We start from the raw sequence: 18,452 nt of genomic DNA, 5'->3' as shown, positions 1-18,452 counted from the left end.
ACAGTATTATAATTATAAGACTCATTATGTTAGCCCCATGGCAACCACAAAGATAGAAATTACAGCAGCTAAACACATGAGAAAGGGAAAAGAAACAAAGCTTAACACCAAACCACAGAGGTAAACAATAAGAGAGGAAGAAAGGAACAAAGGATATTAAAATAATCAAAGTACAATTAACAAAATGATAGGAGTAAGTCCTTACTTATCAATAAAAACCTTGAATGTAAATGACTTAAGTTCTCCATTGGAAAGATACAGAGGGAATGAATGGATGAAAAAAAAAAAAAAAAAAGACCAAACTATAGTTTGCCTACTAGAGATCCCCTCACTATAAAGAACAAACAGACTGAAAATGAAAGGATGGAAAAAGATATTGCACGCAAATGGAAACCAAAAGTGAGCAGAGGTATCCATATAAAATATACTTTAAGTCAAAAACTGTAAAAAGTGACAAAGAAGGTCATTATATAATAATAAAAGAATCGATTCAACAAGAAGATAAAACAATTATAAATCTATATGCACCTAATCACAGAGTACCCAAATACATAAAGTAAATATTATTATTAGATCTAAAGGGAGAAACAGAAGACAATACAATAATGGTAGATTTTAATACCCCATTTTCAACAACAGACAGATCATCTATACAGAAAATCAACATGGAACACTGGACTTCAGTTGCACTATACATCAAATGGACCTAACAGACCTGTGCAGAATATTCCATCCAGCTGCTACAGAATACACGTTCTTCTCAATTGCATATGTAACATTCTCCAGGACAGATCATATGCTAGGCTACAAAACTAGTCTTAGGAAATTTAAGAAAACAGAGATCATATCAAGTATCTTTTCTGACCACAATGATATAAAACTATAAATTAACAATAAGGAAAACTTTGAAACCTTTACAAACACATGGAAGTTTATGCTCCTGAATATGTATGTTACTAAATAACCAATGTGTAAGTGAACAAATTAAAAATGAAATTAATAAATTTGAGAAAAATGAGAATAGATATATATCATACCAAAACCCATGGGACACAACAAAAGCAGTTCTAAGAATTAAATTTATAGCAATAAATGACTACATCAAAAGAAAATTTCTAATAAACAGCCTAAGGAAACATGTCAAGGAGCTAGAAAGACAAAAACAAACTAAACTCAAAACTGTCAGAAAGAAGGAAATAATAAAACTCAAAGAAGAAAGACTAAGACAAATAAAAAAAATCAACAAAACTAAAAGTTGAGGTTTCTTTAAAGATAAACAAAATCAGCCAGGGTGCAGTGGCTCACACCAGTAATCACAGCACTGTGGGAGGCCGAGGCGGGTGGATCACTTGAGGTCAGGAGTTCAACATGAGTCTGTTCAACATGGCGAAACCCCATCTCCACAAAAAATAAAAAAATTAGTTGGGTGCGGTGGCACACGCCTGTAATACCAGTTACTCAGGAGGCTGAGGCACGAGAATCCCTTGAACCCAGGAGGCTGAGGTTACAGTGAGCTGAGATGGCACCACTGCTCTCTAGCCTGGGCAACAGAGCAAGACTCCATCTAAAAAATAAAATAAAATAGTCTGGGCGTGGTGGCTCACGCCTGTAATCCCAGCACTTTGAGAGGCCAAGGTGGGTAGAACACGAGGTCAGGAGATCGAGACCATCTGGCTAATATGGTAAAACCCCATCTTTACTAAAAATACAAAAAATTAGCCAGGTGTGGTGACACACCCCTGTAGTCCCAGCTACCTGGGAGGCTGAGGCAGGAGAATCATTTGAACCTGGGAGGCAGAGGTTGCAGTGAGCCGAGGTGGTGCCACTGCACTCCAGCCTGGGTGACAGAGAGAGGATCCATCTCAAACACACACACAAAATAATTAATTAATTAATTTAATTACAAATATAAATAAATAAATAATGATAAGCAAAACCAACAATCCAATAGCTAGGTTAAGAAAAAAGAAGACTGAAAGAAATAAAGTCAGTGATTAAAAAGAGACATTACACCTGATAACAAGGAAATACAAAAAAAAACTAAGAGATATTTATGAACAATTATACAACAACAAACTAAATAGCTGAGAAGAAATGGGTAAATTCCTGGACACATACAACCTATGAAAGGAAGGAAAGGAAGAAGTTAAATTGTCTCTGTTAGCAGACAACATGATCTTACATAAAGACTCCACCAAAAAATATTTTAGAAGTAATAAAAAAATTCAGTAAAGTTGCAGAATATAAAATCAACACAAAATTCAGCAGTGTTTCTATAGACCAACAACAACCTGTCTGAAAAAAAAAAAAATCACAATCCCACTTACAATAGCTACAAAAGAATAAAATACGTAAGAATAAATTTAACCAGGGAGGTGAATGTGCTATGCTTTGAAAATTATAAAGAATTGATGAAAGATATTGAAGAAGACAGGAGTAAATGGAAAGATATCCTGTATTCATGAATTTGAAGAATTGGTATTATTAAAAAGTCCATACTACCAAAGAAATCTACTGATTCAAAGCAAACCCTATCCAAATTCCAAAGATATGTTTTACAGAAATAGAAAAAGTAATCCTAAAATTTGTATCAAATCACAAAAGACCCCAAATAGCCAAACCAATCTTGAGCAAAAAGAAGAAAGCTGGAAGTATCACAGTACCTTATTTCAAAATCTACTACAAAACTCTAGCAATCAAAACAGCATGGTAGTGGTAGAAAAACAGACATGTAGACCAATGGGATAGAATAGAGTCCAGGAGTAAATCCATGCAGTTGTGGCCAACTGATTTTCAACAAAGATGCCAAGAACACACAATGGGGTAACAGCAGTCTCTTCAATAAATGTTGCTAGGAGAACTAGATATCCAAATGCAGAAGCATGAAATTAGACCCTCATCTCATACCATATACAACAATCAATTCAAAATGGATTAAGGCCAGGCAGGATGGCTCACACCTGTAATCCCTGCACTTTCGGAGGCCAAGGCAAGTGGATCACAAGGTCAGGAGTTCAAGACTAGCCTGGCCAAGATGGTGAAACCCCATCTCTACTAAAAATACAAAAAAAGAAAATAGCCAGGGATTAAAGACTTAAATATAAGACCTGAAACTGTAAAACTATTAAAAGAAAACATAAAGGAAAAACTCCATGACATTAGTCTGGGCAAAGATTATTGTTAACATCAAATAACCTAACATTACACTTCAACATAAGGTTATTTTTTGACAACAAAAGCAAACATAGACAAACAGGATTGCATCAAACTAAAACTGAACAGCAAAGAAAATAATCAACAGAGTGAAAAGAGAATCTATGGAATGGGAGAATATATTTGCAAACCATACATCCAATAAGGGGTTAATAACCAAAATATATAAGGAACTCAAACAACTCAATAATAAGAAAACAAAAAACTCACCTAATAAATAAACAGAGGACCTGAATAGATGTTTTGCAAAGACGATACATAAATGGCCAAAAGATATATGAAAAAATGCTCAACATCATGAAGTATCAGGGAACTACAAATTAAATCCACAATGAGATATGACCTCACACCTGTTGGAATGGTTATTATCAAAAAGACAAAAGATAAGTGTTGGTGATTTTGTGGAGAAAAGGTAACCCTTGTACACTGTTGGTGGGAATGAAAATTAGAACAGTCATTGCAGAAAACAGTATGGAAGTTTCCCCCAAAAATAAAAACCAGAACTACTATAGGATCCAGCAACCCTACTTCTGTGTATATATCCAAAAGAAAATGAAATCATGATCTCAAAGAGATATCAACACTCTCTTGTTCTTTGTAGCATTATTCACAATAGCCAAGATATGGAATCAACCTAAGTGTTCATCAACAGATGAATAAAGAAAATGTGGCACACATAAACACTGGAATACTATCCAGTCTTAAAACAAAGGAAATTCTGTCATTAGCAATAATTTGGATAAACCTGGAGGACATTATGTGAAGGGAAATTAGCCAAGAACAGAAAGACAAATACTATGTGATCTCACTTATATGTGAAACCTAAAATATCCAACTCATATAAGTAGATAGTAGAATGGTGCCTGCTGGAGGCAGGGAATGGGAGGATATTGGTCAAAGGGTACAAAGTATCAGACAAGAGGAATAAGTCTTTGAGATCCACTGCACAGCATGACTATAGCTAATAATAAAGTGTTGTATATTTTAAACTTGCTAAAAGAGTAGGTTTTAAATGTTCTCATCACAAAAAATGAGAAGTATGTGAGGTTATGGATATGTTAATTAGCTTGCTTTAATCATTCCACAACATATACATATGTCACATTGTACTCCAGAAATATATAGTTTACATTATTGTTGGTCAATTAAGATTTTAAAACTTAGGAAAAGGATCTCCATTCATCTCAAGGTGGAAACCAGTTTATTTTGCCAATTATGACTTATAAGTGCTTCACAAATTTTCCACTTTTCCACTCACTATACTTAAATTATATCAGACTTTGTCAGGTGGTGATGATTTACAAAGTATAAGCCAAAAATATAAACAAACAAAACCCAAGATGCCCAATAAATTAGTAATTAAGAAGGAAAAACCTCAAGAGAAAAAAAAAAAAATTGTTCTCAAAGACTTTTACCCAGGAATCTGTTCTACACAAAACTCATACAATTGAAGAGGTGTATCAAGAAAGCACATTTCCCAGTGTCTTTAAGAACAGGCAGTTAATCTGAATGTGTGAAATAGCCAATTCTTAAACAATAAAGAGTTGGGAAAATAGTAACTATTTGCAAAGCACAGATTCTACCAAAAGCCTTAAGTAAGACAGAGCGACAGAGAGAGAGCGAGCGCGCAGGTATGTACACACACTGTGGGCTAAACAAAGAATGGCTGTGCGTTGAATTCTTTCTGCCTGTGGATCACCAGCTTGTAATGCCCATGTTAAGCAGACTATGTTGAATGCTTCTTCCTACATTTCACTTTATGGAAATTTTTCATTCCTTGGGCTATCTAATTCTAGACATTTCATTATCAACCCTTCCATTTACTTTCAATTTTGTAAGAAGAATCAGAGAGTCAAAAATTTTCTAGGTGAAAGTAAATATATTTTCATTTCCCAGGAACTGGAAAAAAGAATTTCATCAAGTGCATCTCATATTTTAAAATGCTTCTATTCCTTTTACACATAATGCAGGAAGAGCTATTTCATGAGATGTCAGCTGTATAGAGCAGGTCACTGATATAAATCAGGTATAATCAAGATTGCCTAAGAAACACTGACATCCTAAACACTAAGAACTGAACTGTAAAGCAAAGGATTATCTTAGTTTGATTCTGCAAGCAAAAAACCAAAATGCCATTAACTAAATGTTAGTCTTTTCTTGTAGTATTTCCATGAACCCACAGTTTTGACTAAGCTCACTCAGGCATTTTAATGGGAGACAGGATGTTTGCACAACCCAGTTTAATTATCTGTTTCTCTGTACTATGGCATTCATCATTACAGAAAGGAAAGTTTGGCTCATATGACAGTCATATCTTATACCAATACTTGTGTAACAACACAATTTAAGTTTACTCTCACAACCCATAATTCAAGTACTAAAATACTCAAACGTACAGCTGCTGAAGAAATTCTACAACATGGAAATTCCTGATAAACATGAAGAGTTTTTGATTATGTACTTAAACACTATGAATGTAAAAGGTATTTTCTTCACTCATGCATTTTTAGATATAATTCGTCTCATTTTTTTCCTTTCATCACATTCAGAATTATGAGAGATATATGACAGAATTATGTGAGCAAGTCCTTGGAAGGTTTTCCAAAGCTTGACTAGACTTATGTTAATAAGTATGCACATGAACAAAGATTGAAGTGTAATTTTTAAAATGCACAAAATTATATTGGACACGTTGAATTACAGGTGCCTTTTTCACCTTGCAAAGTTGTATTATTGTTGATACAGTGTAAATCCAATGAAAATGATTTAAAGCTCAGGTACTTACTGTGGTTGGAAAATAAGGACTAGTTTTGAATTTTTTCAGAGCCATGGAAGAGGTGTAGGTTCCCAAGAAGAGGATAAAAGACATGAGTGTAATATCAGGAACAAAATTACAGTTGTTCCCCACGAGGTTTCCTCCATGTTTCAAACACTCCTTCTTCGACAAAAATGCCCAGTCAAAGGTAGTATTATGGTACTGAAGAAGAAAAACATTAAAATTTTTCTAGAGAACAATGACATATAAAAAGCAGCCTTTGATATTTGATGAGCTATATAGGAATTATACTAAAAGTTTCTGTAAAACAGTCTGAAAATAAGCACTGGAGGGTGAAACTTGATGAGTTGCTCATGGAATAACAGATAAGATGGGCCAAGAGGGTGGCAATTATTGAAAATACAATGAGAATGATGCAATTTGTTACCTAGTTTGGGCAATAGCCTTAAAATCGCCCACTTGTTCAATAGAAACCACAAAGTACTTCTTTCCTGCATGCCTTCCTGAGAGTAAACTGAGACACATTAATATTCTAAGTCTCAAAATGTAAGACTCTCTAAAACACTTTTCTTTTTCAAAAAGTACTTACCTTTGTAAGGCACAGCTTCTTATGTGTCTACCTGATGGCCCTATGGTTAACGCTCTAAAAGTTGTAATAGGTTAGCTACTCACCAAGCACTTTCACAACTACTCTGTTTCTTTTCTAAATAACTAGGGACTGGTGATTTAAGCAATTAAACTACAAAAATGTGGATGGTCCCTGCTTTTTCAATTGCATATTCTAATAAAGTATAGATTTTTTTCTTCTTGACTGTAGGTCAACACTATGAGCACCTGTTCTTGGTATGTGCCGTGATGCCTTTAAGGCTATGTAGTTGTGTATGGAATATTCATCTCCGTGTTACATGGCCTCAAACATATGGTCAGTTTTTATGAATGGCTGTTGCAGAGTCAGTGCTGTGCTTCCCTCTAGCAACTCACTTCTGTTCCTATTTTTGTTTCTAATACATAGGAGAATCCTTTGGCTAGCATAGTAGATAAGGCCAGCACACCCATCCCCCAGCTGCTCTCAGTAATAGCCGCTCTTAATTCACAGCTGTCTTCTTCTCTAGAGAACTGCCATTAGCCATTTAAGAGCCACCTCACCTGCAGTGTAGTGCCTTTTCATAGCCGATTACTGACCAATACTAACCAGGGTTTAAAAGTAGACTCTCTTTGTCTCCAGGTGAGAGCAACCCTATGCACAATTTATGCTCCAGAGCTCCCATGAGATCAAGCTGAAGCGAAACTCAGCTGCAACCACATCCTTGTTTAATTCCTTCCCTGTCTTATACTGTTTCTCTCAATCTGTTTTTATTGAGACCACTGTCTCAACAAAGTCACATGTACCCAAAATCCCTGTATCTGAATCTGCTTCTATAACAGCCGACTTACTTGAATTATTAGTCAACCAAAAGTTAATGGCCTCTAAGCCTAAGAAACTTTTTCTAAAATATCAGCGTTTGGAGGAAACTTGAATGATTTCATCAGATTTCTCATCCTTAGTATTCAACAGTCCTGAAAGATGAACATTCATTCTCTGCCTGAACATTTTATGTGATGGGCAGTCTCCTGGTTGCTCATCCCCTTGCTTAATAAAATTTCTGCACAGATCTCCCTTATACTGATATTTGAATCTTCTTAAATACCCTTTAACTAAGTTTCTTTTGCTATACAAAACACTTTCTTGCATACTGTGACAATCTGGCTCTTTCCTGAGGAGAGATTTTCAAAATCATACCTATCTAAATGGATGTCAATGTGGTTGAGTGGAAGGGACCGGGTGTCTTAGCTTAGAAACATTCTAAATACCCGTAACTTATTCCTCTTAGGTCCAGGGCTAATGGATATATCATATGCTATCAGAAGAGTTATTTGAAAACACCTTGCAAATAAACGTGTAAAGATAAATTTCTCCTGTCCTTTGCAGACAAGAGTTCTACCTCACACCAAACACATCATCAGTGTCTTTTACTATTCAATGAATTCTCATGATATGGGTAATATAGTCATAAAAGAAGAATCTCTGGCCAGAAAGAGTTAAATTTTTTATAGAGCTCAAAAGGTAAAGTGCTTACATAAGTCAATAAAAAACAAAATATATATCTTTCCCTGAAATATTTTTCCTATAGAAGCTTCAACTTGTAAACAGCTGAACTGCATTCTTGCTTTTATCAAACTTTGCTTCTGAAAGGTGATTAATCATATCTTATTTTGCTTTTGAGATTTCTGCATATGGGTGTTTATAGCACCATACATTTAAAGTTTAGAAGTCATAATAGGTAACAGGTTTCTTTGTTTTAAAGTCAGCAAAAATTTAACATAATTTTACTTCAGCACTTTAATACCAGCAGAATTCTTCTCTATAACTAGAGTTGCCCACAGATAAGTTGCATTAAAGCAATCCTGACAGGAAGTTCTACTGATTTTCTTACAGAGACTCAGGTTGAGGTGAAGACTACACAGATGTACATGAAATGACAGACGTATTTTCTTGCTTACATCAACTTAAAATGCCAAATGATCAGTATTTTGTAAGCCTCAAATGATTCTTTGTATCATTATCCAGAAACCTGAGTCTCCAAACACCACCTATCATTAAGGACTTCAGTATAAAAACTGTAGGTGGCATGCATATATCTCAGCATATCTGGCACTTCAGAATACAAAGTTTTCTACTCCCATAAAACTTAAACTCTAGCTAATAAACAATTCTATTTAGATATCACTGAAAATACATCGATATTATCTGTATTATTTCAATGTTATTATTCCATACAAACCGATGTCAGTGAAGGCTAATTCCATAAAACTTCAGGCAGGGTTCATTTCACAAACAAACTTACCTATGTCCACTGCTACTCCCGATGTTCAAGCCACTATTGTCTCCTCTGGTCTTAATGCAGGAGATCCTTAACTCATCTCACTGCTACTGCCTTCTAGCCCTTACAAGTGATTCTCACATCTCTATGGTTTTGATCTTTATTTCCTATGCAAAAATCTATACATACTGTTTAAATGGTTAAATCAGAACTTTAAGAACAAGACAGTCCTGGCATGGTGGCTCACATCTGTAATCCCAGCATTTAGGGAGCTCAAGGCAGGAGGATCCCTTGAAACCAGGAATTTGAGACTAGCCTGGGCAACATAGCAAGACCTCATCTCCATTAATTTTTTTTTTTTTAATTAGCCAGGCTCAGTGGTGCATGCCTGTGGTCCCAGCTACTCTGGAGACTGAAGCAGGAGGATCACTTGAGCCCGAGTTTGATGTTACAGTGAGCTATGATTGTGCTGCTATATGCCAGCCTGGGCAGCAGAGCAAGATCCTGTCTCTGAAGAAAACAAAGAACAAGACAAATGGGAACATAATCTCAGAAGTCCTTTCTCGCTGTTAGGATTCTTTTAGCACATTATCTGTTTTCCTTATGATGCTGGTAATGTTTTGTTACAATTATATTGTAGCCTCCTCAATAATCACTGTTGTAAGTTTGAAAATATTCAGAGAAATATCTAATAGGTCTGAGACCTGAATCTAGGAGAGATGTCAAGTTTAGAGACATCTACTTAGGAGTCATCAGGAAAGAGCTGATCATTGTAGTAGTAAGACAATAAAACTACAAGGGAAAAATGTGCAGGAAAAAAAGAGAGTCAAACATCTAGGGTATCCACAATGGAAGTGAAGATACCACAAAACACTATGAAAAAGTCATCCGAGTGATGGGTAAAAGAAGTACAATAAGCTGAGAAATGTGTGGGAGTGAAAAAATTGCAACAGCAATTACAGACTATTTTTTCAAGAATTATACAGTAACAAAAGAATAGGTTAGAATATGCAAATCGCAAGGTTAAGACAAGTTCTTTGGGTTTGGCAAAAACTTTTGAGGTGTTTGTAGTGGATGAGAAATAATCTGGTTATGGGGATGAAAAGGAAAAGAGATTGATGGGAAATGCAAGAGCAGAGAAAGCAGAGAGAGAGAGAGAGAGAGAGAAATGAACCAGCACTTAGTAACTGTTTGGATTGAGGATGGATAAAAGCTAAAAATCATAAAGGTATAGTGCCTGAGGACCAAAGGGACTGTGCATCAATAAGAAAAAAAAAAAAAAAAAAGAGCAGAGAAAGACACTAGCAGAATTCCATTTGGAATACATTAGGTACTGAAGAAATCACTGTTGATTGAACAAATGAAATCTCTCATCACATCTGGAATATATGACATGTTCAAGGAAGATATCTACCAATTTATCTACTCTTTTTATCTGGAGGACAAAATTAAATTAAAACAAACTTTCAATTCAGAGTTGCTGGGGAAAATGTAGGATGCCCAGTTACATTTGAATTTCAGGTAAACAATAAATAGTATTTTCAGTATAAGTGCTTCATATGTAACATTTAGGACATATTTATACTAAAAATTATTCAATATTTATTTAAAATTCATCTGTAACTGGGCATGCTTTATTTCTGTTTGCTAAATTTGGCAACACTATTTCAATGAGATATAGAATATTTTGAGTAACAGTCACATCTAGAAAACAGAAAAATGTGGCCACTAGAAAACAGAAAATGCACTGGGACCTAAGTGCATGAAAGAACTAATGTAACCTTTACAGGTGCGATAAGGAGAAATAAAACAACAATTTTAAAACTTTCCCTAGAGAAATAAAGCATGTTAACTTAAATATTAACTAATAATATAAGCCAGTAAAGGAAAGTATCTAAATGAGCGGTATGAAGATCAGATGATCAGAAGAGGGAATAATCATCCTGAGTACAGAAAAAAAACAAAACAAAAAAACGAAGCCCTAAAAGGATTGATTTTTGCAGAACTCTCATATTCAAAAGGCAGCAGGAGTAACAGTAGAAGGACAGCGAAACTGTAACAAAAGGGAATAAAAGTGACAAACTTCAGATGTGTATTTCTTTCTGTACTGGCAGTAAAAAAAGAGGTAAAGTATTAGAGAAAGAGACATCATGAGCAAAGATGCTGATATGGGGTCATATAATGCTTCATTCAGTTTTAAAGACTTACTGAATGCTCACCTTTGTGGAGGATCTAACAGTGAATAGACCAGATGGGTTAAGCAGACTGTTTAGGTAAATGGGTACTGGGGGAAAAGGTTTAAAGAAAATGAGATCAAGTTGCTGAGGATCTTAACTGTGGTAAATCTCATGAAAAGGGATTTCAATCTATTTTTTGAAATATCTTTTTCAAGTGAATTACCCTGTTACACTGAGTGGATCTGCTCACAATTCTTAAAGAATGCATACTAAAGGATTTATTTTAAAATTTAAAAGACCACAGCATCCTCCCTAAAGGAAAAAGTGGGGGATATGAGACAGGATGAACAAAATGTTCAAAGCCATAGAGGCTAGGTGATGTGCATATGAGGCTTCACTGCATTATTCTATTTTAGTGCATATTTAAAATTTTCCATAATACTTTTAAAAGTAGGAACGTGTAATCTTCAAGGAGATTTAAGGACAGAATAGTTTTTACACTTGACTTTCTCGGTGGGAGAAAATCACAAAGATGCTTTGCACAGGAAGATTAATATGACAATTCATTTCCCATTAAATGAATGTTAATTCCTAGAATCATCATGAAGGTTCTTAGTCCCATGATTAACAGCATCTCTGGGTAGTATAATAAGTAATAATAATAAAAATAATAATTAAAGGTTCTGTATTACAGTAGATCCTCAAAGTCATCAATAGGTTCATAGAAACTGCAACTTGAAGCAAAATGATGTTTAATGCACCAATTTTACCATAGGCTAATCACTATAAACAAGAGTTAAGTCCCTATGGCATATTCCTGGTCACAAAAACATCACCAAACTTCTAAATAAAGATCAAAACATTTCTAATACTAAATGTTAAAATAAATGTGAGCTATACATACATTTAAGAAAGATTAATAAAAATAAGTAAGGTAATTATTATCATTCGAGGTCAGGGTTGTGAGCAGCCAGGGCCTATCCCGGCAGCTCAGGGTGCAAAGCAGGAACTACCCCTAGAGAGGACACTATCCCATCACAGGGTGCCCTCACACACACACCCACACTCAGTCTGACCGGGAAATTAAGACACGCCAGTGAACCTAATATGCACGCGTTTGGGATGTGGAAGGAAACCAGAGTGCCTAGTGAAAACCCATGCAGACATGAGGAGAACATGCAAACTCCACACAGGCAGTAGCATGAGAATCGATTTCTCTTTTTTCATCAACGTTATAATGAAACGGTGTTATCTGAGGACCTGCTGTACCCATTTTGAGTACCAACTGATAAAATATGTGCTTTTAAAAATATAAATGACAGTGATACCACTAATAAAAGCCTCAAGGTTAACTTGTTGATGTACTTATTTAGACTTTTTTCCCCCAAAGTGGTGAGTCAGATTTGCAGTAATCTGAAGTCTTACCTTATCATCTACAGCATGCATTTGAGTTACAGTTGTCTGTACCATTATAAGATAACAAAATGAATTAGTTGTTTTGCTTGTGATTAGGATTATAGAAAATTATAAGAGGCCATCACTCCCATCCTAACAACCAAGGAAGCAAGACACCCTATAAAAATCACAGTTTTAAAAAACTCACCATTAAGATGCAGAAAGAAGTCAAACATTTAATTGTTTTTAAAAAATTATTTTTTATTTTATTATTTATTTATTTTTAAGATATTAATACATAGTCTCACTGTTGCTCAGTCTGGTGTGCAGTGGCATGATATAGCACACTATAACCCTACAGGTGTGGGCCATCATGCCCAACTAATTTTTTTATTAATGAATTTTTAATGGCTACATGTAGACTCGGGTGACAGAGCAGAATTCAGGAGTCCTAGGCATAGATCAAGTCTGCACCCACTCACCAAACTTTCTCATGGTCTTTGCCAAGTGCACGGGTAATACACGTAAGACTGGAGGTTGCACAGGAAAGCTAAGAGTTCTGCCTTAAGATACATGGAGCCTCTCTTAAGCTTAAGGAAGCCACTTTCTTAAGATGGGAGACAGAGAAGCAGAGCTGAGAGAAACCTCTCTGAGGCATTCAACCACTTTGGAAAGGGCTCAGGTATCTGCCTTCTGAAGGTGAGGGGCAGAGTATTTGGGCAAAGAAAGATCCCCCAAAAAGAAAACTGGGGTATCAAAAAAAATACAGCATTCCATGGGACCTTCTGGTATGATGGAAATGTTCTGTATCTTGTATGGATGGTGGTTATAACTATCAAAACTCATTTCAATGAATACTTCAAAACTGTGTATTTTAAAGTATGCCTCAATTAAAAAAACAAATAAACAAGAAATCTGATGTGAAAAATAAAATACTAACTGATCCTTTCAATCACCTCCTCAGAAGAAACTGACATTCGATTTTGAAATCTGGTGTCTCACTCAGAGAGCTGGAAACTGTAAGCCAACAGGTATTAATGCTCATTATCTAGATACAGTGTGAACAAGCTGTGGCTAGTTTTAAAGGTTTACAGGAATCTTTTAAGGAAGCTGGTTTGCAAGTTGAAGAGATATACCCAGTAAGAAATCGTTAGAAAAACTGGAGAAAGCAAAAAGAAATAAAGACACCATTCCAACAATAAATGGAAATTTTAAAACTTGCCTTTTTATCTTGAGACATAGTTATCCTAGAGTTCTAATCCTAAACACTCTAATACCCCTCTCTCCTGCTCTTTCCCCTGAAACACATCCCTACCACCATGAAAAAGAAAGCTTGTCTTCATGCTAGTGAAGCTGAAGGGAGAAGACCTTCCTTCCTCTGACAGATGTACTGAAGGCCTGTGAGAGCAAGCCTTGCTGGCTCCAGGGGATGCATGTCACTTTTCCTGTACCTTCTCTCACAATGTAATTATGGCTGAAATGAAAGAAGGAAAATTAAGTCCTGATGACTGTGTGTCCTAGGAAAGGTTCAGGATAAGAGAGCCAGCTAGCATGACCAAGCAGACAGAGGATGCAGTAGCCTCTCAGAAGATGGCGTTCCCAATTTTCTCTCTCCATTAGACTTCTGAGTTATGGAGCCTGCAGGACCTAATCAAATGATAATACCTAGAAAGAACAGTAACAATACCTAACACTGACTGAGAGATGACTACATGCCATCCACTATGCTAAGTTCTGCCTATCTATGAAGTTGACACTTACAGTACCTTTGAGATAAGTACTATTACCATCCCAATGTTGCAAATGGGCAACTGAGACGGTTCCACAGCCTGTTAAGTCGTGGAGCCCGGTACTTGAAACCAAGCAGTCTGACACAAGAACTCACTATCTGTAAGTTCCTCTACATGAAACACTATGCTGCTCCCTGAAAGAATAGAAACAAGGCAGATTCTAGAGCCAGAAAACCCTGAGTTCAAATCCTCATTTTACCATATACTTGTAATATGGTCTTTGGAAGGTCAGTTAACTTTTCTAAGTCTCTGTTTCATCTCTAAAATAGAGGTAACATCTAATAACTCATAAAGTGATTGTGAGAATTATAGACAATTACTGCGAAGAGTGTGGCACCTCGTAGGTACCTCAATAATTGATCATTATGATTGATGGTAATAAATCATACTTGTTTAAAACTCATTTCTGAGTCATTTACCATGTGTGTGCACATGTGTGTGCATACACAACATATAAATATAGGTATTGATATAAATGAAAAAGGATAAACGGAGGATAAAAGTTGGCCTTCATGACCACACACACACACACACACACACACACACACACACTTTTTCCCCTAACTTCTTTCCCTAGAGGTGCTGAGCATAGCACCTTCACATTTTAATTAAGGTATGCAATTGACGCACACGAAGGGATTGCTGCCCTGGAATATGGGGCATCTATAGGAACCGGAAGGGTAAACATTGCCATTTGTGTACACTGAAGCATCATGGCATTCTGGAAATGGCACCAGTCTAGGAACCACCCAGACTTCAGTTCAAATCTTTGTTCTACGAATACATGGCTATGTGACCTAAAGCAAGAAAGGTGATTTACCCTCTGAAGCTTCAGTTTCTCTCATGTATAAAATAGAAGTAATTAACCCTGGTAGTGTATGTTGATGGTGATAGCACATATTAAGGTCTATAATGATGAGAATATGTGTAACATATGTGGTCTCTACTAGGTGCTCTATAAATAGTAGCTAAGTTGAAATGATATTATGCCTCTATGTCTCTACCATAGTCATACTAGAAGTCAATCAGAACTTCCATTTTTTTCATGAACCTTATTGTGACATTTTGTTTTAATACATATCAATTACTGGAGTCTCTGCCAGGACTTGCCCAAAGACAGGGCTTAAAAGTTCATTAATTTTAATGATTCCCTTGATTAGTTACAAAAAGAATTAAGTTAGATAATTTCTTTTTTTAAGTCAGTGGAAGTCAGTGTTTCATTAATATTTATTACAAATTAACTTATGTTTTTATTAATTATATTTTATTAGCTATATTTTAATTAAAATATATATTATTATAGTTTATTAATTATATTTTTACTAGAAGAATTGCGAATAAACTTCTTTCAAATCTAGAAGGAGGTAGTTTTCCCTGTATTTAGGCGAGACCTTTTAGGCAATAGGCTGACCAGTTGAAAGACTGAAAGCTGAACTCCTTTCTGTATGCATGGGGTAAAACATATACACATACTTTTTCACACACACAGTATCAAACATGGAAGAAATAGAGAGGTAAGGTTTGAGGAAAGTCAGAGAAGACTTTAACAGCAAAAAAAGCAGTCAAGAGAGCCACAGAATATAAAAACAAAAAAGAGGGTCACATGAGAGTTGCCCAGGAAAGATACAAAACATCATCTTTGAAAGGGATGTTAGGGCACTCACTACATAATATCTGTAGAAATGTCCGGGTCTCCTGAGAGATGGGCACTCTATCAATACAAGGTATTATGGCTTCTGTCTTTATAACTGAAAGATTGATATTCTTTGGTAAGATTCCATGTTCAGCATAGAAGGCGCACAATTGGAAGTCTGAAACAGCACTTTCCCCTTTTTCTCCAACACAAAAGCCTCCTTCCAGTGTGTGACCTTCCATGCAAAACAGCTCATTTTTAAAGCTTAGTTCCAGTCTCCTAAAGATCCTTGGTTACAAGCCATGGGAAAGGATATCATGTGACAGAGGCACAGTCCTTTCTAAGTGACAGGGGAAAGGTCCTGCTACAATCACTCTTAGTGAAGAGAACACAGCACCATTTGGTTAGTAAGAATTCTTAACCATACGAGAAACAGAGAGAGGATAGTGTGCTCTCATTTTCCAACTTCTCACATTTTCCCTTGTGAAAATATTTCGAGGTTACAATTAATGCGATGTGGCAGTTAAATTCCTAAGAAGTTTTAAAAAGCATGTTATAGAAGTAAATATTGGCTTCAGCTTTTTTTAAGGCAAAAAAACAAAAACAAAAACAAAAGTGCTGACTAGAGCAAAGGAAAGTGGTTTTTTTTCCCTATCCCTCCACTGTCAATAATTATTACATAAGTGTTGATGCCAGAATTGCTGAATGGTAGAAGACATCATATATTATAAGTATTATAAACAAGTATACAACATGCAGTCAGTGTGAAGGTATTTTAAAATAGTAAGTCACTTACCATGTCAGTAGAAGAAATAGTTGGCGAATACTCTGGGGCCAGTGTGGTGTCATTAGATATTGAGATATTAGCTGTAAGCAAAAGACAATTATTTTATACTATAAAACAAAAACAGAAAAAGACCTTAAATACGTAATTAGGTATTTTTAAAAGCAGGACTAGGCAGTAAAAATGTCTTTAATAACAACATAAGAGCACAGTGAATTTTTATTTATTTTAAATGTGTTCATCTTTCACCTAGATAAAACAAAGATTTGGACACATCTGCTGTGGACACATTTTGGACACATCTGCTGTGCTCTAATCTGATAAGAAATGATGATGAATAATTCAAAGAGACAGTATTAAAATTTGTTTCAGGTTTCAAAAAAAAAGATCAATAAAACTTCCCTGATACTACAAGGTACTCAATATATTTTGTCTAGTGGAACAATGGCTGTTCAAAATTGATTAAGTTAATCACTGGCTTCAGAATGTACAGGAAAATCTCCCATATTGAAGCTTTACTAATTAAGAACTAAATAATTTGTAGTTTTGGGAAATTTCAACAGTGTATGAGAAAGGTTATCTTTTTAACATGAAACAAAAGAAAGTACTAAATAATATAAATATAATGGAGATGAATATTTAATCTAATTTTAAAAATTATTTTCATACAATTTGGCGTCATTTATAGGTTTAAGATGGCACTTGAAGAAGAACCTAATGTATTAAACCAACCTTACTCTTGGAAATCTTTTGTTCCGTTTTTAAAATTTTATGTGTCTGAAAATTAAAACATAGTATTTAAAAAGTATTCTATAAGTAAAATATTTTGTCTTTATCAGATAAGCCTTTTTCCTATTTTGTGAAGCTTTAGGTATTATAAAATAAACTATTAGAGCATATTCCTAATTTATAGAAATATTATAAAACAACACATCAGGGTTTTTATTTGTTTGTTTGTTTAGGGTCCCACAGTTTATTAAACATCTGAATTGCTAGCTACTGTTTGGTCCCTACTCTAGTCCCTCTGAGCTACTAGCTTGCCTTTTCAGTTTGCCATGCTTCAAGTCCTGCCTATATAAACCTTTAAGAAGAAACACGCAGGTTTTGATAGCTGATGTTAGAATATGAGATCCATAAGGGAGGAACAGAAGAAGTTTATCTCGTTCACTGTTTTTCCCTAAAATCTACCCAGTGTAGCTCTTAATAGGAACTCAAAAATATTTGTTTACTGTCAATAAAGGAAATTAGAAAAGAGGGCATTTCATGAGTAAAAATGAATGAGAGCAGATAAATTGGGAAAAAAAGAAACAAGAAAAACAAACTAAAAGAGAGAAAATATTTAGCTTGAGCCCACTTTTGGTCAATTTTGGAATTCACTCTGATCTTTCAAGACTTTAGATTGTAAAACTGTTAACCTAAAGCTAGCTGTTGCCAGAGTTTCTCTATTTCAGCAGTAAAGGAAGTACATGTGCATATTATCTGTGTTCTTATTCTCTCTGTTTCATTACAGATCACAGAGGGAATTAAAATAGACTGAAGCACATCAAAAAGCTAATCCACCATGATCAGGTAGGCTTTATCCCTGGGATGCAAGGTTGGTTCAACATATGCAAATCAATAAATGTGATTCATCACATAAGCAGAACTAAAGAAAAAAATACAAGATTATCTCAACAGATGCAGAAAAGGCTTTGGATAAAATTCAACATCCATTCATGTTAAAAAAAAAAAACTCTCAACAAACTAGGTATTGAAGGAACATACTTCAAAATAATAACAGCCATATATGATAAACCCACAGCCAACATCATATTGAATGGGCA

At 35.2% G+C, this 18,452-nt stretch overlaps 1 protein-coding gene across 2 annotated transcripts in view; it reads right to left on the bottom strand.

Annotated features, from left to right (window-relative positions):
- Nucleotides 1-18,452, bottom strand: part of SLC4A4 (solute carrier family 4 member 4) — a 390,757-nt gene that overhangs the window by 72,033 nt on the left and 300,272 nt on the right. For both annotated transcript variants that reach the window (XM_007998838.3, XM_007998839.3), the window contains exons 15-16: nucleotides 16,642-16,712; nucleotides 5,999-6,190 (exon numbers count right to left, since the gene is read on the bottom strand). In XM_007998838.3, coding sequence (XP_007997029.3) covers nucleotides 5,999-6,190; nucleotides 16,642-16,712 — 263 coding nt within the window. The remainder of the gene's footprint in view (nucleotides 1-5,998; nucleotides 6,191-16,641; nucleotides 16,713-18,452) is intronic.

The sequence above is a fragment of the Chlorocebus sabaeus genome, chromosome 7 (assembly GCF_047675955.1).
Source record: "Chlorocebus sabaeus isolate Y175 chromosome 7, mChlSab1.0.hap1, whole genome shotgun sequence".
NCBI classification, from domain to species: domain Eukaryota; kingdom Metazoa; phylum Chordata; class Mammalia; order Primates; family Cercopithecidae; genus Chlorocebus; species Chlorocebus sabaeus.
Note: the sequence above shows the minus strand (reverse complement) of the source record. Positions and strands in the feature narration are given on the sequence as shown.